This window comes from Mercenaria mercenaria, unplaced genomic scaffold (genome assembly GCF_021730395.1).
Source record: "Mercenaria mercenaria strain notata unplaced genomic scaffold, MADL_Memer_1 contig_3682, whole genome shotgun sequence".
NCBI classification, from domain to species: domain Eukaryota; kingdom Metazoa; phylum Mollusca; class Bivalvia; order Venerida; family Veneridae; genus Mercenaria; species Mercenaria mercenaria.
The window spans coordinates 18,308-39,394 of record NW_026461845.1 but is presented as its reverse complement, the minus strand read 5'-3'; the positions used below and the strand labels follow the sequence as shown (position 1 = coordinate 39,394).

The window sequence follows — 21,087 nt, the reverse complement described above, 5'->3', positions numbered from 1 at the left end:
AACAGTCTCAGTCAAACCGAGTCCGCAGTTATGATTCTTGTTTGCATTTTATACTCCCAAAGGATCTCTTCACGGATTTTAATTTCTAATTTCATTTTTACTGCACCATTAAAAATTCAGAGTTTTTGCTTTCAAATGTACTAGAAACAATTTCAAATGCATACATTCTAGTACACTTTGCTTCGGTAATCACCAAGTGACTTCGGTCCATTTGAGATCACGGAGTCTATTTAATATCTTTATAATAGAATTCCGCTAAAGCCGGAGCTAGGCGGCTTAAGGGGTGTTGCACTTACAATTACCTCTCATTAACGGACTCACTCCAAATTATGCTATTATTTTGCTTGGTTGCACTGATCGATTTACTAACTTTATCAACTATCTCAATAGCAGCTTTTAAAGACACATCGGACAGTTTTTTTTATGTTTATAGGCAAAATCTTTCGTACGGACAGAATTTCTTTAAACTTTATGTACTGACTAAGAGTCAAGTTTAAAACGGAAATATGTATTAAAAAATTATAGGTACCCGTGCTTGATCTTGAATTATCTGCCCTTTAAAATCAGAAAATACTAAGAGATCAAATTTCTAAGGGCAGATAATTCAAAATTAAGGCAAGGAAACTGTGCATTTTACCTTATATTTTTGTTTCAGACTTCATTTGCAGTCAGTATACAAAGTTTAAAGAAATTCGGTCCATGGAAAAGGGCTGGACTTTGCGGTATCATTTTGTCATGTTCATAGTTAGGGACATTTGCCACTGAGTCTAAATTGAAATTTGGCAAAATTTTCTTACGGACAGAATTTCTTTCTAAAACCGTGATTACTGACAAAAGCAGATTCACGAAATCAAACAAATCATAGGTACTCAGCCTTGGTCTTGAATTATCTGCCCTTGAAAGTCGGAAAATACTGAAACAAAATATATTTTAAAGGGCAGATAATTCAAGATCAAGCCTGGGTACCTATGGTTATTAATACATATTTCCGTTTTAAACTTTGTCCTCAGTCAATACACAAAATTTACGAAATTCTGTTGGTAGGAAAATGTTTGCTTATACACATAGAGAAAACTGTATCACATGTCTTAAAGTGCCGTTTAGCTGCTGTGAAATGTCTCCCAGTATTTGATTCCGTGTTGTTAGATCACCTGAGCAATGCTAAGGTGAGTTATTGTGATCGCTCGATGTCCGGCGTCCGTTGTCTCTCGTCTGTCGTCTGTCGGTCAACATTTAGACTGTGTATGCAATAGAAGCTGTATTTTGCAATTGAACTTCATGAAATTTAGTCAGAATAATTGCCGTGATAAAATCTAGGTCAAGTTTGAATATTGGTTATCTGGTGTCAAAAACTAGGTCACTAGATCATATCAAAGAAAAACCTTGTGTATGCGATACAGACTGCATTTTACACCAGATCTTCATGAAATTTGATCAAAGTATTTGTCTGGATAAAATCTAAATCAAGTTTGAATATGGGTCATATAAAGTCAAAAACTAGGTCACTAGATCAAATTAAAGAAAAACATTTTGTACGCAATAGAGGCTGCATTTTACACTGGGTATTCATAAAATTTAGACGGAACGACTGCCTTGATGAAATATAGACCTAGTTAGAATATGGGTCTTCTGGGATCAATAACTAGGTCGCTAGGTCAAATTAAATAAAAACCTTGTGTATGCGATAGAGGCTGTATTTTTCAATTGATTTTCATGAATATTAGTTAAAATGATTGCCTTGATCAAATCTAGGCCAAGTCGAATATGGATCATCTGAAGTCCAAAACTAGGTCACTAGGTCAAATCAAATAAAAACCTTGTGTAAGTAGTAGAGGCTGTATTTTTCAATTGATCTTCATGAAACTTGATCAGATTGTTTGTCTTGAAAACTTTAGTTAGGTCACGTTTGAATATGGGTCATGTAGGTCATATCAAAGAATAACATTCTGTCTGCAATAGGGACTGTATTTTACACCGGATCTTCATTAAATTTATTCAGAATGTTTGTCTGGATAAAATCAATGTCAAGTTTGAATATGGGTCATCTATGGTCAAAAAACTAGGTCACTAGATCAAATTAATGAAGAACATTGTGTACGCAATAGGGGCTGCAATTTACACTGGATATTCATAAAATTTAATCAGAATGATTGCCTTGATGAAATCTAGGTCAAGTTCAAATATGGGTCATCTGGCATCACAAACTAGGCCATTAGGACAAATCAAAGACAAATATTGTGTATCCGATAGAGTCTATATTTTTCAATTGATCTTCATGAAATCTAGTCAGACTGATTGCCTTGATCAAATCCAGGTCAAGTTCTAATATAGATTTTCCGGGGTAAAAAACTAGGTCAGTAGGTCAAATCAAAGAGAAACATTGTGTATGCAGTAGGGACTGCATTTTACACCAGATCTTCATGAAATTAAGTCAGAATGGTTGCCTTGATGAAATCTAAGGTCATGTTTGAATATGGGTAACCTGGGGTTAAAACTAGGTCACTAGATCAAATCAAAGAAAAACATTGTGTATACAACAGGGACTGCATTTTACACTGGATCCTCATGAAATTTGATCAGAGTATTTGTCTGGATAAAATCTAGGAAAAGTTAGAATATGTGTCATCTGAGGTCAAAAGCTAGGTCACTAGATCAAATTAATGGAAAACATTTTGTACGCAATAGAGGTTGCATTTTACACTGTATATTCATAAGATTTAGTCAGAATGGCTGCCTTGGTGAAATCTAGATCAAAAACTAGGTCGAAAGGTCAAATCATTGAAAAACTTTGTGTATGCAATAGGGACTGCATTTTACACTGGATTTTTATGAAATTTGATCACAATGTTTGTCTTGATGACCTCTAGGTCAAGTTTCAATCTGGGTAATGTTGAGTCAAAAACTAGGTCATCAGTCAAAGCAAAGGAAAAGCTTGATAACACGCTTATGACCATATCTTCATGAAATTTGGTCAAAATGTTTATCTCGATGATCTTCGGCCCAATTTCGAATCAGGGTCATCTGAGGTCAGAAACTAGGTCACCTGTTAAAATAAAAAAAAAAACATTTTGTATGCAATAAGGACTGCATTTTTCATTTTAAGTGCATGAAACTTTGTCAGAATGTTTGTCTTCATGAAATCTTGGATTAATTTTTATCTGGGTTACTTTGGGTTAAAAACAAGGTCACCAGGCAAATCAAAGACTCTAGGGGCCACATTTTCATAAAACTTGGTCAGAATGTTTTATTTATAATAAAGTCTTCAATGATTTCGAATTTGGGTCACGTGTGGTCAAAACTAGGTCACTAGGTCAAATTAAAGGTAAAGATTGTGTACACTCTAGAGAGGCCACTTTTTGCTCCAATCTTCCTGAAACTTTGTCAAAATGTTTGTTTTTATAGAATCTTGAACAAGCACGAATCTGGGTCATGTGGGGTCAAAAACTAGGTCACTAGGTCAAATTAAAGAAATACGTGTTTGCACTCAAGATGCTATACTTTTGGTCCAATCTTAATGAAAATTGGTCAGTATATTTGTTTCCATGAAATCAATAGGTCAAAAATGTTCACACTGTCATGGTGTGTTTCTCAGGTGAGTGACCTAGGGTCATCTTGGCCCTCTTATTTTATTTTCTGTCACATTGCAATCATATCTTTATAATAGACTTTGCTGAAGCCGTTTTCAGGAGGTTTTGGGGTGTTGCACTTTCCATTACCTCTCATGAAAAAGATACATTCAAACCGAGTCTGCTATTAATTTGTTCGGTTGCATTGTAATTTCTTCTTATTTATATATATAAATTTCCAATGGTCGAGTATCTTTACTGACAAGACATGTAATTAATGTATGACATGTGTTTGTCCGAATTATTATGTTTCGCTGGTACAGAACCTTATAAAAATCAGCTCGTTTTTGTGTTCATTGAATTGGTATCCCACGAGGCATACGCATTTACAGTGTCGTCAGAGTTTACAAAGGTATATATTACACAATTATTTTTTTTTTTGGATTAGGGTATTGCGAATGTGCAGAAGTTGTGATTCATTCCCTGTAGTGATATTTATCTAGAATCATTATTGGAATATGTGCTCTGCACGTTGTCTCGATATCCTTCGCAAAGCTCAGACTGTATGGAAATCAGAAACCTAATCAAATAAACTTCATTTGCAACCAGGAATGATAAGAATCCGATTCCTCCATATGTACATGTAAGAGTATTCAAATACACTGCGAAGCCCGATATAAAACACCACAGACGAAACGTCATGATGTACAAGCTAAATAATGCCGAACATGCAAAATTAATTAAGGGTATTTTTTTAAAGGAACTAACGATAACTTATTATTTACATTACTACATAGTTTGCAAAAAAAAAGGAAAAATGATACATTTTCGTATAAATATTTGAGAATGTAATGGTATCAAAGATGGTATTTTCTATGCTTCGTTCATAACAAAAACATAAACAAAATGATATCGCTCTTCTTGTATATTTCATGAGTTTGCTTCTAAACTTGAGAAAGATTCTATCAAGTGGCAGAGTATTGTCAATAAGACTCTAGGACAATTAAAACTTACTGAAAATGCGTTTTACTATAGTGATACACTACTGGATGCACATACCATTAAACAAGGTTTAAAACCCTGAAAAATATCCATTAAAATATGATAAACCGTTAATTAACCCCATTAATTATTGCATCACTTTATTTAACAGGTTTCACAATATTAATGGGTTACATGTTAAAATACCATTAAAACACCCATTTTTAACCATGAATCATGCCATTAAATTTAGTTTGGTAGCTAAAATAGTTAATAATGGCTTTGAAAAAATAGTGAAATTCTGTATTTTTTGAATTTAACAGGATTATTCATGGCCCTTAAATTTGATTTAATACCCATTAAATGTTCAGGTTGTGTACGATTTCATTTAAGCGTAAACTTAATGGCCCTTAACAGCAATGTAATGCCCATTAAACCCTAAATTCTGTAAAATGTGATTCGTATGTATTTTCTTTTTGGTTTTTGGCTTGCTCTCCTATTGAATGCTTATAATTCCAGTCTCATATTGTTCTAAAATGGACTTTAATCACAATAAATACATACTACACACACATCGTCTATAATATATTATGATGTTATATTTAGTTGCATTGAAGTTATTTCCCCTTGATGCAGTTACGCCATTTTTTTTTTCAAATGTTTGGCATACTGTGTTCTAGTCTAAATAATGAGACCTCGGGTAGATCGATTTTACATTTTGATATTTTACGTTGTCTACCTAGGGACGGATATCGACAAGTCAAAAAATATTAACGATATTCAACTCTCGAGTACAATTATTTGGACTAATTGTGTTCCTACAAAAATCGGATTTATTTCAATGAAAGTCAGATGGAAACGTATTAATTTATTTGATAACATCAATCTACAATATTTTGGTAAGGGTAAATACGTACTGATGCATGCCACTTTTTCTGTTCTTTGTTTTTCTTGTCCAAATAATCAGCATTTGTATAAGAAAATGGGTGGGGTAAGGAATTTACATTATAAAATGTGTTCAGACTAGTTTAGATTTTCAAATTCTTGAGTAGAAACTAAGGTTTATAGAGAAGTGAACAATACACATAATTGTGAAGATTTACAGTCTGATTTAAATTCATTTGGGGCATGGACAGATCAATCGCTTCTTTGTTTCAACGAATCAAAGAGTGTGGTACACTTAATTGGAGATGGGAGAAGCTACCTGTGATGCAATCCCTCAAACATTTGCTCTTAACTGTACAGTGCGTGCATGTGAGCACAAAATACTGAAACAGAGCTAAATTGTGATTGCCCATTGTGCGCTGACATTGTCATCAACAGTTGCTTTTTGAATACACCTGATGCCTAATGTCTGTGCCAATAAAAACTTGGTCAGAATGTTTGTCAACATTATAATGTTGAATAGTTAAAACTACCCACATGGTCACTTGATCTATCAAACCGGTACCTGTAAACCCTTCTCAGTACAACTCAATACAATACAATATCTATTTATTTTCTCATTTCATATGAACATATGACAGAATAAGGATACAATATAACAAATGTTTGTACGAGGCTGTTACATGTGTTTACATTACAAAATAATAAGAGAAAAAAGAAGAAACAAATATTCTTCTAGCATTTTACAGAACAGTACATATGTATAGATACTATTACATGTGTAGTAATACGTAGTTTAAATCAATACGGCAAATATTAGGATGAAGTTGATTATCTTAAGATGTCTAATTCTGAAGGCAAATTTTCATGGCCCTTAATTTGATATACAATTAAAATATTATAAACCCATTAAAATTGAATCTGACATATTTAATGAGACCATTAATCATTTTTAAATAATTAACGGCCGTTAACAGAGTATTAAAAAAATTAATGGCCCCATTAGTTCTTACTAATTAAGGGGTAATTTTTAATGGCACTTTAATTTCATGCCAATTAAAAATTTTCATGAAGTCTTAAGGAGCCTGTTAACTTATTTTAATGGTTTATTTTAAGCTGCTTTTCATGGCCATCAAGGTCATTTTTAATGTATGGCATTAAAACTATGGTCGTGAAAATCCCATTAAATAGTAAAAAGTAATGGGTGAATTCTAATGGTGACCTGTTTAAAACCTTTGAAAAAGTTAAGGCCAATTTCATGACCCGTTTAATGGCATGTGCATCCAGTAGTGATACCTGTGATCTGGAATAAGGGATATCCCATAATCAAGACATCATTATCAAAATTCCTATACATTATGCAATTATGCAAATTAATGTACTTTAAATAACACTGAATATTTTCAATTCAGACCTTTTGCGAATACATTAACGGGTTTTGTTGATTTGTTATTAGAACAATGATATTTTGTATAAAACATGCATGTACTTTTGTTGATTTAATATCATTGTTTGCGAAACAATTCTTAACAAACGATGGAGAAGAGTAATAAAACTCATGAGTACTCGTATTCCAGATCATATTATGCCGTGATACTGGACTAGATATGATGTTCACAGGCACTACGACGATGAAACTGATACATAGGATAATCAATTGAAATTGTAATGGATTCAATGTATATATGATGTCATAACCAAGACAACCGTTTTACCGTGACTTCTTACTTAGAAAATGAATCATTTATAGTTATTTCGGAGTACATAAGAAATTAACAACGGAATATGATCGACAAATCCATAAAATAAGCTAGCGAGTATCATTTAATATGCCGGTCTTATTCTGTCGTTAACATCGTATGACTCTGAAATACATATTTAATTTCCTTTCCTTGTATTAAGTTTTTAAACTGCGATATTGTAACATTGGTGCATTTTCTTTAGCGGTCCAACGGAGATGAACGCTATCAATTTCAACGGAACGCATAAGGATAACGTTAATATATCGGACATAATCTACATAATTCTGCTAGACTTCTGAGTACACAATCTTTTTCACCGTGTCCATGTCACATGTATTATCAGGACGTAGAAACCAATGATTCCATTTCTTTGCTCTGATGATTTTATTCTTGTTTCCTGAAGAAAATAAAAACAAACTTTATAATCATGTACCTACAGTTTTGTTTGCCATGAACATTGCTTGTCTCCAGAGAAGAAATGATATAAAAAAGTATATCGTAGAATAGTCAACTTCTAAGTTTTGTTTTACACCAGAACATTTTCAGCTTTTAGACAAAAACAACTGACGCTTTGTTGAGCAATATTTTCCAAACATGATTATTTAAATTATAATTGGATACATGTCTTCGGTTTAAATAACATCCGTAAAGATGAACAGCTTTCAAATAATGACCTTTAAATTGCCCAGATATTTAATTTGTCTTTTATATCACAATATCCCTACTAAAAATATCTTCTAAGTTAAGAATTTACAAACACGTGTTATTAAAAGTTCATAGAGGAATTACATATGCCAAATTGAAGAAAGCGGAAAATATTAATAAAGTACAGAATATGTCATGGTCAGGCAAAACAGCAAAGATTTGTTGAAGGCAACAGGCGTATAACAATTATACATGCCTTTATCTTTTTAACCAGGTTCTCGTAGAAAACCGGTTATTAGATTGGGGTATGTCGTTAGATCGGTGGGCGGGTAGTCAGGCGGATTTCAAACTTGGTTTCCACACAAAATCTTTAGTTTCGGACAAGCTATAGACACGACATTTGGCCTGGAGAAAGATGTAAAGGAATTGCATTTGGAATCATTTGGGTCAAGGTCAAGGTCGCTGTTGCTAAAAATAGAAACAATGGTTTCCGCTCAATAACTTTAGTTTGCATTGATGTATTAAAATCAAACTTGGCCTAAAGGTAACTTATAGAAACACCAAGGTTGGGATTGCATATGGTGTCATTAATGTCAAGTTCAAGGTCAGGATAACTTATCTAATATTCACACTCAGAAAATTTCATTGTGGCGCAATTGTCTAGAGCGATGGACTTAAAGCTACTTTTTAGTTAGTGGGACGAAAGTGCGTTGGTTCAAATCTTACTGAGATCCTTTTTTTGTGTGAAAAAAATGTTATTTCAATGCCATTTGGTCAAGGTCAATGTCTCTGTTACTGAAATAGATTTATTCTCTAAAAATAGATTATTTCTCTAAAAATATATTTTCTTATCAATGTGATCATCAACCAGGTGGTTTCCGCTTTAAAATTTTAGTTTTGACTTACTTACGGCCTCAAAAATTTGTGTACAGCAAGCTTATCTAAAATATTAGCTTTGAATGATATTTGGGGTCACTGTTATCGAAAACAGAAAAAATGGCTGCCACTCAATATCTTTAGTATGGGTAGACTTATTGTAACTGACTTGGTGTGTAGATAGCTTTTATCAAACACAAAAGGTTGGAAATGTATTTGATGTCGCTTGGATCAGGCTTTGTTGAAGGCAACAGGCGTATAACAATTGTACATGTCTTTATCTTTTAAACCAGGTTTTCGTAGAAAACCGGTTATTAGATTGGGGTATGTCGTTAGATCGGTGGGCGGGTGGTCAGGCGGATGTCAAACTTGGTTTCCACACAATATCTTTAGCTTCGGACAAGCTATAGACACCACATTTGGCCTGGAGAAAGGTGTAAAGGAATTGCTTTTGTAGTCATTTGGGTCAAGGTCAAGGTCGCTGTTGCTAAAATAGAAACAATATTTCAATACATATTTTTTATAAGTCGGGTCAAATCACTTCACCTTAGGTTGTGATTTTCATGTTTATGCCATGAATTCCCTCTCCCATTGCCTGTTCTGTCGTTTAGTTGCTTTATATGTTAGATATGTTATTGTTACGGATCTGAATAATTATCATAAGTTATTAATTCCTTATTCTTCCCAAACACAGTTAACTACTCTTACACTTGAAAGAAATAGAGAACAAGTGACAAATATAATTAATTTCAGTACCACTTGAATAACAGCATTTAGCATTTCCATTCACTGTTTTAGGTTGCTCATGACATAAAACTTTACGTTGTGACATCTGTCATATCCAGTAATCCAGGACGTGGGGCTGCATATTTCTGAATACGATGACCGGCTACATTTTTATGAACATTAAAAAAGTTTTCCTGCAAATTTAATGAGTTTTCGTGAAAAATCAAAACATTCGAGAAAATATTTTTTTTTTTACAATTTATAATCCGAAGACTGACGTTATAATACATTCTTGCATAAAAAACTACTTTTTTCACTGGATCCGCCCATGTATAAACGGGAGAAAAATCGTGTGCAAACAAGGCAATTCACGTGCTGTTTATACATGATTTTTATTTTTGAAATGCTTTGCCGGGGATATATATGTGTATTTTTGCGCACACTGATATCTGGCATTTGCGTCTTGTTTCTTCCATAACAACCTCTTCTTGTAGCATTATAGATACAATGTAATCCATAGTATATTTAGCTGTATCTGTTTCCAACCCCAAACGTACTGCCCCCCCATCAATATACGCACTAGCTTCTCTTAGAGTTCACTCCCTTTAAAAAGCGTCTGTTCAGTTATTGTAAATAAATGTGAATAAATAAGTATCGCGTGTAATTTGTGCTATTGTTCGTTTTTAGGTATTATATTTATGATTTTGGTAAGTATCAGTCAGAATGTTTTTATCTAATTTCTCGAAGAATTTGTATAAACAGCTTGGAAACTTGACACTACGTTCGTACTCATCCGTACTCCAAATGTGTGTCCGTACTCAATATAACTCGAATGTAAAGTTATTATTCTTGAAATTGTGATCGAGACCACCAAATTGTGAAATGATATGAACAATTATTGGTAATTTTATGTTTGTAATAATGAGAGATAAAAAAATCGCTTAAAAACCTTCAGTATGTGCTTTTGATAGTGTTGTTTATTTCCGGGCCCTGGATACGGATATTTAAAACATGTTTACCGTTTCCAAGAACAACAGGAATGGTAAATAAAAAATGTACCGGAATCGTCAAGTCATCACATATGAAAACAATACATAAATCGTCGTGAAATATTTTTTTATGCAAGAATAGCGACAATACACGTTTGTTTTGTGTATTAACGTCTGCAGAAGCCCTTGGGATATGTTTGTGACCTCGACCTTCTCGGTCACAAACAATCCCGCGGGCTTCTGCAGACATTAATACACAAAAAAAACGTGTATTATCCCTACAATGTACTACATGCAAAAACAAGTTATTTTCGCGTAAATTCCTTTCTTTTCGTGAAAAATGATTGCTTTAATGAAGTTTTGTTTGTTAAAAAGATTTGCTATATTGGCGAAAAAGAATAATAAAAAAGCGAATATAAGAAGATTCTGAGAAAGACTCTTACTTTGTTACTTCAGTTTGGACGACCCTTTTAACTTTTAACTTTCCTGAACACTTACCTTAATGAAAACTTTTGATATTCGTGAACACCTATTGTCAAACTTAAATTAAAATTAGAAAAAAACTAAAAGACTTCGAGATAAGTTTTCAAGTCATGTTTATGCATTTTTTGTTGATAACCAGATAATATGTGTTTAAAACTTCTGAGAAAATCACTGAATGTTAATTATTTTTTTCGCAAAAGATATTTGATTTTCTCGATAATTTTCATAATTTTCAGGAAAGTTATTTGGTTAGCATATGCAGATTTCAATAATTTGACATAAATTTCGGATAATTATATACAAATGGCTCATGTATTTTTATATCATTACAGTCTGTATGATTTTTAATGGAAATTTTATTGATTATAATGTTTGAGCAACAGGAAAACCACAACTAAATTGTATACAAATCATTTTTCACCAGATATTTTGTTATATTGCCCAACGGAGTAAATTCTTTTAAATTCGCCAGGTTCTGAAAAATTTTAAAATTCAATTAGACCAAGTTCTATACTTTGAAAAACAAACACAAAATGTGCGCGGTTTCAGTTACCAAAGATTAAACAAACGTTTTCATTGAAGGTCCGTGAAATAAGATTCATTTGAAGCAATCTAAACTTTGTGGGCTGTTAGATTTTTATTTCCTTCAAATATGAGTGAATAGAACTAAAGTGGGCCTCCGTGGCCGAGTGGTTAAGGTCACTGACTTCAAATCACCTGCCCCTCATCGATGTAGGTTCGAGCCTCACTCGGGGCGTTGAATTCTTCATGTTAGGAAGCCATTCAGCTGGCTTACGGAAGGTCGGTAGTTCTACCCCGGTGTCCGCTCGTGATGAAATACACGGAGGGACACATGGGGTTTTAATTCCTCCACCATCAAAGCTGTAAAGGCGCCATACGACCTATAATTGTGTCGGTGAGACATTTAACCCAACAAAATAAATAAATAAATAAATCAATAAATAAATAAATAAAAAGCAAATAAATACATAAATAGACATAATTAAATGTAAATAAAAATAGCCATTTGCTTTTACTGGAGTTCAACTGAAATATTACAACGTTGTGGCATTACTTGATGTTGGAACCACCAGACGCTGATAACGAATCTGATCATGTGTTTTGACCTCAGTAACATTTGTTCTTCCAACATACATATAGAAGATTAAATCATTGTAATCTGCAAAGATACGACCGGTAATAGTTCAAACAGCTCCGTAGTTCAATTAAAATGTCAGTGATACTAAATAAACAGATACCTATTATCCAGTTGTTGCTGATAACAATAGGGTGTAATTTCTGCCTCTCTGCATTACTCATACCATACCATTTACCATCAGCGTAAACATCTAGGGTCAGTAGTTGTGTAGTAATGTTTGCATACCTGGAATAAAGAGAGAGACACACAGATATCATTATACAAGTAAGTGAAACTACAGAAAGAAAATCGAAGTCCTTCAGGCCCCATGTTCTTCAACAACAAATTCTAAAGTTTTGTTGGATTTTTACATATTTGTAAGTGTACTTGATATGCACTAAGAAAGCAGTAAGAAATTTCATTTTTTGGAATGCCTCCCTCAGTATAAGTATGTACATTTTACAAAACTACATGACTTTTTAGCCATCAACTAAACATAAATGAAACAAGCATTTGACAATCATCTATCTCTACAGAGGCGCATGTATTAATGATATATAATATAATACTACTTTTATATCTTATTTTGTGCCATCAAAAATAACTTTTCACAGTTCCCAATCCCACAAGGAATTTGCGGACCAAAAACCGGTCATAATATATATCTACTGGCTGGCTCCTTGGTCATTAATAAGAACTATTTGCCCTATGTCTTAAAGCTTTTACACTTAGCGACTTGCAAGCAATTCAAAAATGTCTATTTACATGACGTCAGAAATTAATTTTAAAGTTGTTCTTTTCTCTCTCTTTTTCGGGCTCCCATTTGGGATAACCCCATAAATTTTTCTAAGATATGAGCATTTACAAAACAACAGCCATAAAAGAAGACATTAAAAACCAATATAAACAAACATATGAATAACAGATTTAGTAATATATTGTACACAATAGTAACTTCGCCAGTTCGAAAACGAATTGACAAGTAAAATTTGACGAAGTTTCTTTTTTCTTGTTGTTTTCAAGCTTATAAATACTTTATTATACACACGATTGTGAAAAACTTATACTTCTATATATGTATAAAGCTTTTTTTTAATGTTTTGACTATAGTCTATTAAACCTTTCTTTAAGGATTTTCTATGTAAATATCACAAGTAATACGTGTAATATATTTGCCGTTTCATAATGAAATGTTATTTTAAACTGTTTTGCTGAACTAACCTTGCACGAATTAACTGAGATAGGAATGTCTGGTCATTTTGCCCTTCGGAAATTGACTTGTTATCTGGTTTATCCTTTATATCTCGTTCAAGCTTCCGCATCATTTCTGTTAGCTTTGACCAGAGGGCTTTAGTACGGTTTGTTGCAAAAAGATAAAGTAATCCGCCATTGAAAATAGCTCCTCCGGTATTAGAAACTGGATTCACCAACATATCAACACCAAATCGCTTTTGTAAGCCAGGTATTGGGTTTGAAAACCAAACGTAATCAAATTCTAGTAAAAGTATGTCAATATTTGCCTGTAATAAAGACAAAATTATTTCTGTTCTACGAATCATAATTTTGACATAACCAACGTGGCTATATTTCTGATCACCTTTGGGTATTTGAAGTCGTAAATGGAAGACTGACACATCAGGCCAGTCTCTATTGAGCTTAATTTTAGATTCATTATCCGTTGTAATAACTAATACAGATTTATGAATTTCCATGTCCTTGGTGTTACAAAGCCAGCTATAAGCAAATGGTAAATATGCGTCATTTATTACGCTAACTAAAACTGTCTTATTAAATGAAGTAATTTTTCTTGCTAAATTAAGAACTTCATTGTTAATGTCACGATATGTGCTACCATTTACACCGTTTTTATTATCACTTATGCTTTTAATATTATATGACATGTGTTCCTCTTCATTCATTCCAAAGTCATATATATCTGATTCAATAAAAGGTCTGTAAACGATAGATATTGTTCCTTTCCTTGTATATTTCAGTATAATGAATAAAGCAATGCAAACCAAAATTACATATCTTTTTGACCGTAGACTGTAGAAACTTTTCATTACAGTATGTTTATCCATTTTTATGCATTTTTAATCAGCCACTAATAAACACATAAAATAACAGAATCCTTTTTCCAATTATTTGTCGTCTTGTCTGGTTATGCTCTAAAACAGAATTGCTTATGTTACACACTGCATTTAAACGTTAGATATATTGACCTACTTTCCCAAAGGAAGAGCGTCCACATTATAGCGCAACACAGTACAATTATAACGTTTTATGTATTGATATTTTTATCCTTTATTGAAAGGAGACTGGGGATAAATAGTCGTATCAAATACACACAATAGCGGTTTCTTATTTTTTTAATTAGTGGACGAACACCATCGAAATTCTTTTTCAAAATACGAAAATCTACTAATCCTGGTTATCAATGTATCGTGAGCATTTTATTTCATTTTGTCCTAAGTTTACTCGGTGGCGTGTTAATTATTCAAGGCTTTCGTGCAACGGTTGAAATAATAAAGTGTTTTTATCGAATTTAAGGTGTTCAAACTTGAATTACGATTTTTGTACGCTGTTGCAGGATACCTCTATATTTTACGATAACGATTGACCTTGTTTATTCGATATTTACCAGAGTTAACGATCGTTTGTCTATCCTACTAAGAGCATGTGAGATAAAACCTGTAATCACTCGGAAGTGTCCGGTTTATTCTATAAAATATGGGACTATATTGTTATCCGCAATTTTCGTAAGAGCAATATTATTTGTGTACTATTAGTAGCAATGCAAACTCCGCTAGGTGGCGCTGGCGTAGTGTTTTTCCCGTACTATTTTTGGCTGACCTCATTTTTGGTATCATTTCTTACGGTCGATTTCGCTTATAAAACATGCAAAAAGCTGGGAACCACCGTGCCATATATGGAGAAAAAAGAAGTCCGCAGCGGGAAATGGTACCTCTTTGTAAATTAGTGCGCTAAAACATAAACAAATCATTATATAAAGTTTTCATCAAGTCGGAAAATTGTGAAAACGGTGCCTTTCGCGGAAATTTCTGGCTTTAGGAGGTATATCGATCATTGTTTTACTTAAAAAAACATAGTTTCTCAACGGAAACCACCGTAAAAGGGTAGTATTTTGTCATTTTCTGAAGCCTGTGCAGATAGCCAAGAACGGCAACTCTTCATGTTCCGAACGTAAAACGCGCACCTGCTACTGACACCGGTACGATTAATTTCATAACATTGAATCGAGTTTGCAGTATTTTATACCATTCAGAATCAGTTGTAAGTGTTTTTACTGGAGTTGTAAATGCAAGTGTACATAAATTACACAATGCAAATAGAAATTAACAAAGTAAACGAGAGAATGCAACAAAATCACGGGTAGAAATTGTCGAGTTGTTTCGTCACCATAAACTTTCGTTCCCATTATGTAACAACTACGCCGTAGTAAAGATTTACGTTTTTTACAGCCTAAACAGTTATAACAACGCATAATACATGGAAGACTATTTAAAATGTTAAATATATCATGTTTTTACATTTAATTTTACCTTTTTCAGTGACAATAATTTGAATAAATTGAAAAAATGTTGTTCCCAATCCACACCCCGGCCCAGTCTCATAACACTCTCACTTCAGTGACTGCATGACTCTGTCTGGTGTGTGTTATTTTTGCAGCAGTCTTTATAGTTTCACTTTACAGCTGAGTGACAAGCTTTGAGTTTGATTACTTCTATTTATATTTTTATTTTACTTAAGTAAGGTACTTCTATTTTTATTTATATCTTTTTTTTTTCCAAGTTTTCAAAAATAGATTGATTTGGAAAGTATATGGATCCAAAGTTCAAGTCCACTAAGTATGTAGATCCGAATGCGGAGACACAACCGCCAGAAGATATTGACACTCAGGAGCCAAGCGGTTACGAATACGAAGTTTTCGGTCAACAGATTGAGGAGAATTCCGAAGAAGAATATATCACACTAAGCTCTCAAACATATGTAGATTCTGATGCAGAAACGCAACTGCTAAAAGACACTGAGACTGTAGAATCGGCCAAGGACACCGTGACTCGAGAAACAAGCTCTTACGAGGTTTGCGGCCAAAAGCTTGAAGACTATACAGAAGAAGAATTCATTGAGCTAAGCTCTTCAGTAAGTCATACAGTACAACTATTTCATTACATCATAGACCAGCTCTTACGTCATGTATGTTGATTAGACTTTACTTAAGTTTAAACTTATTTGTTTTACATAGACTGTAAAAAATGTACAGAAAGTTATATAAACCACACTTGATGACTGCTTCCTGGGTTTTTCATTTGATCTCACATCTATTGGATTGATTGTAATAACTCGTCTAGACTTTAAAAAAGCAGTTAATTTTTTTGCTGGACTTAAAATATTTACATATATGTTGTTTCAGCCTGCAGAGGGTCCTTTTGTTGCAGCGGAAGATATAACTTCAAGTCCAAGTGAAACCCCATATGATCTGACTTTTACAGCCAAAGATACTGCTGCTGGTACAAGCGCCACACCATTCAGTCTGACTTTAACTCAACTCACAGAATTTACACCTTTGGAGGTAATTGCTAATAGCAATGTTTTTTGCAGAGATTTGTTCTGAATGTTTTTAGTACCTGAAAACTAATTCAACTAGCTTTTATGTATATATAGTTAATGAATAACAATATTAGCTAGTCTATTGCCGGCCTGCACTTCAGATTCTGAATTTTTAGATTGATGTACAATGTATGAAAGGAAGACACAGTTCTTTGTTGTATGAAGGTCTGCTGTTTTCTGTGTTTTGTTATTTTTATTGTTCTCAAATAAAACTTGCTAAGAATTAAGTTACCTGTCATTGAAGTTTTATGTTAAAAATCACATGGCTCAAACCCAGAACCTTTTGAATAACTTTGTTTGATTTTTGTTTCTGTTGAATGCAAACAATGTTTCTGAAGGCTTTCACTATCATTTTTCAAACTGCTTTCTTTATTCGCACAGACTCCAGGTGTAAACAGTTGTCACTGTCAATACCAGAAATCACAACACAAGATCTTGGACTGAAGCATGAGCTAACCTTCACATCACAAGAGACACAGGAAATTGAGGTATCTTTCTTGTGCTGGATTTATGTATATGCACAAACAGTATGTGGTGCAGGCATAGTATCTTAGGTCTGACAAACAATGCATTTCAAATTACAATTTACAGAACATTTTAAACAGTTAAAAATTTCCAGGGTAATTATTGTACTTGCTTATCCCCTTTATGAGTCTTTTAGGCTTTTACTGCAATAAAATTCACTACTTTTAGAAAATATATTACCTAATCTAGACTGAAATATTTCTGTAAACCTGAAAAGCATTGTTTGTTTGCAATAAGTATATTAAACAGTGACAATCTAAATTCAATTTTTCCTAAGTACTGACTATTAGATCAATTTGTTTCTTGTGTGGCAGTTTTTAGCTTTAGAATAAAGTAAAATAGAAACAAAGAGGTACCTTATGTATAATAGTATCTTCATAAAGTCACTGTTCATGCTTATTCTCACATGACATGTACATCTATCATATACTAGTCTTGTAACTTGCTTGTGTATATTAATAATATATTAATAGAAGTCACTGCATACTTTGTATCACACATTTGGGAAAGGATTTTGTCTAACATGCTAAAAGTATTTACACCACACCACTTGTAATAAAAGGTACAGCAAGAATAATTTACCGAGCATAATGAATTATGAAACTTGCTCTGAAAAGTGTTTTTTTTTTTTTTTTTGCTTATACAGTAACCGCTTCTTGCATTTTAGACTGCAGTAATTTTCAGTCGAGACTTTTAAAAGACTCGTGACCCTGATAATATGTTTAGATTGCTTTAGCCTTTACCCTGCTTAATTTCTTAAAAGGACTGGTCTATCATTCAATTTGGACAGTAGCATTTATTATTTGAAGGAGAGTTTTTGAAAATTTACAGACCAAATAATGAACAGTGCAGACTATGATCAGCCTGCACAGATGTGCAGGCTGATTTTGGTCTGCACTAGTCACAAAGGCAGAATTACTTGCAGCCAGCAGGTTAAAGGTTAAACATTTGTATATTCAAACAGGTACCACAGTCACTAGAACCTGACAGAAAAAAACTTAGGTCAGAGTCATATGTAACTAGAGGTATACTACGTATATCATGCGTATACGGAAAAAATCCGAAGCCCGTATATTAGAAAATACAAGTCCGTATATGCCCCGTATATTAGATGCAATCACAGTCCGTATATGACAAAAATACGGGATCTGTATACTACGTATATTCGGAATATACAGGCTCGTATACGTGTTCCGTATATTCTAAAATACGGAAAGTATACGGGAAAAAAAGTCTCAAGACCCTTCGAATACATGAAAATGAAACTTATGTTAAAGCAGGACACGAATAAACACCTATAATTTTCTGGTCTTCTAACGTTCAAAAACAATCGAAATCCGGCTTGTCTTCCAAATCAGTGTCAAAGGTTACTAGAACATAAATACAAAGAATAAACAATCGCTTACTATGTTCCCGTAAGATGAAACAGCTCGTGTTTATACATTCATGTATATTCCTTATCGGGAACATTGGCAACCACAGTTCGACCTTTTCCACAACCATGAAAACACTTACTTTTATTCCTTTATTTACATTTCAAACATGATTATTCACATATACATTCAAGAACATTTGTTCTGACCCTCACGGGTGTATAATTAAGGGTATGATGTAATCGACAAACCATTTGAAATTTCTGACGGTAAATATTATTGAGAAAATAATGGTAAATATTTCAAACGTTACTTCTATAGGCTCTTCCCAGACCAGATGACAAAGGTCGCTGACTCCGAATTTCTTGTCACCGACGTGGGATCGTAACCTCACTTCATGTGTAAAATTCTTCACGTATGAAAGGAAGTCATCCAGCTGACTTATCGAAGGTTGGTACTACCTAGGTACTCACCTTAGCCCGAAAAAATGCCTGGAGGGACACCAACAAGACCTGGAAATGGTTAATTGTGTCGTTTCGATGTTACTCTAAACCCAACAAAATGAGATAGATAAATATTGTTCCCGTTTTTACTTGCTTGTTTGTTTGTCTGTTTATATATACATATAAATGAATATGCAAAAGGAAATTCGTTTGTTTCAGTGTAATTTTAAAATATAATATTTCTATTATACATCAACAGTGAACGCCACATGCATTATATTTTCAAAAGGGTTTATTATTTGATCTTGCATAAAAAAAAACATATTCCTTGTGTATAAAAGGTAAATGTAAAGATTCTGTTTATCATAGTGTCACCCGTATTGAAAGGGCCAGTCAATTTGGCTTATGAGACACCTTTATTATGCTTACCAATTACACCTTCAAACTCATGCCACTATGCCAGGCGCCATGCGGTAAGAAGTCGGTAACCTCTCATTTAACTAGTTCGCGGCTCACGGACCGGTCTTTTCGAAACCCTGTGAAACACACCCCTATATATATTTAAATGTACTTGTGGAATGAAATACTGAGTGTAAAAAGTATGTTTTAACAGTGCAAAATAATCTATGCTAAATAATACGTACGATATATTTGCTTCTCGCTGTCTAACATGTCCGAAACGATCTTTTTGACTTTTTTCATAGAGTTCTAGTTTATTTTTCACCTTTACTTAAAGCAAGAGTGTTGAATATAATTTTAAACTTTAACTTTTAAGATAAGTAGGATGTGGCATTCTCTAGGTCAAGCGTATTATAGTCATTCATTATTTATTGTAAAAATGCTTTTGTAACCAAAGTGGAATATATCAGGTACAGTCGAAACTCGGTATCTCAAACTCGCTTACCTCGAAATTCCGCTTAAGTCGAAGAAATTTTCAAGTCCCGTCAAATTTCCTTCTTTATATATGTAATTCAACTTCGGTTACGTCAAAATTTGACATACCGAGACTCCGGATGTGTCGAAAGGAATTTTCAGTCCCCTCAATAAAATTCAACTGCATTGTAAACTCGGTAAGTCGAAGTGAGAAAAATAAGCGATAAAATTTCACACAGGTCATTGTGAATGTGGTTTGTTTTAACACATGTCCATGTTTATTGCCTAACCGGAAAGCCGTGATGCCGACAAAAAAGAAACTTGACTCAAAAAACATTTGAGCTTGGTATAATTTTTATTCTTTGAAAACTGAAAACTTTGATATTTGGAAATGCAGCGTTCTAAAAGGTGAATTAGGATTTTCGATGTCATTTGTCAGACAAACGCTGTAAATAAGTAATATAATTGTAAAATTAATACTGCTACATATATTTCTTTAGTTGCACTTTGCGTACTTATGACAAATATATATATATATAGTAGTCAGAATTTATACGAACTAAATCACCACCACAATATACCAGACCAATTTCGGCAAAGCGCCTAGCAGTACAAACGAACACGCACACGCCATATATATATATATATATATATATATATATATATATATATATATAGACTATAGTCGTGTCTCAAAAAACGGGAAAATAGGTCGTGAGAACGGGACAAGAACAGAGTAAGATAGAGTACGGCGCCCCGTTTTGAAAGTCAGACTAAACCTGTATGTATGCAACGTTCTTCTCTACGTTTTGCTTGAGAAGTACACGCACAGTTGAATGTCTCAAGAAATTCTTTGAAACAAAGGAAATTGGCTGACTAATGGGATCTAAATTCTGATGTTTACATATCAAGAGACACATGAATATGATTTCTTTGCTTTATTGACAATTGAACATTACAACTTGAAACAAACAACTGTAGAACGGTTACATCCAATATGATATTTCTGCATACTCAGAATGCTGTCTCTGTCGAGTGACCTCGAGTTATGTTCATGTTGCACAACCGTGCTGATCTCTTTCGATGTTTCTAACTCAAAGTCCATGTTATCGTAAATATTGGAGTATTTCTTCATTGGGCTTGAACGCGCATTTTCATTACTCACCACGTGCTTTGATTGCCAGGAGTAATATTTGACGAACTTGTTGAA

The 21,087-nt window shown here is 33.5% G+C and overlaps 1 protein-coding gene across 2 annotated transcripts; it reads right to left on the bottom strand.

Moving 5' to 3' along the window:
* Positions 1-6,024: 6,024 nt before the first annotated feature.
* LOC128553296 (uncharacterized) lies at positions 6,025-14,366 on the bottom strand. Of its 2 annotated transcripts, XR_008369314.1 has the most exons (4): positions 13,253-14,366; positions 12,153-12,277; positions 9,452-9,615; positions 6,025-7,571 (listed from the first exon to the last, which is right to left on the bottom strand). XR_008369314.1 is itself a non-coding variant. In XM_053534426.1 (3 exons), exons 1-3 carry the CDS (start codon positions 14,110-14,112, stop codon positions 7,462-7,464), a joined length of 1,095 nt encoding a protein of 364 aa, XP_053390401.1. In that variant the 5' UTR covers positions 14,113-14,362; the 3' UTR covers positions 6,025-7,461. The 2 variants fall into 2 exon arrangements, 1 of the variants encoding a protein (XP_053390401.1); XM_053534426.1 differs by lacking the exon at positions 9,452-9,615 and having other exon boundaries at positions 13,253-14,362.
* Positions 14,367-21,087: the final 6,721 nt, after the last annotated feature.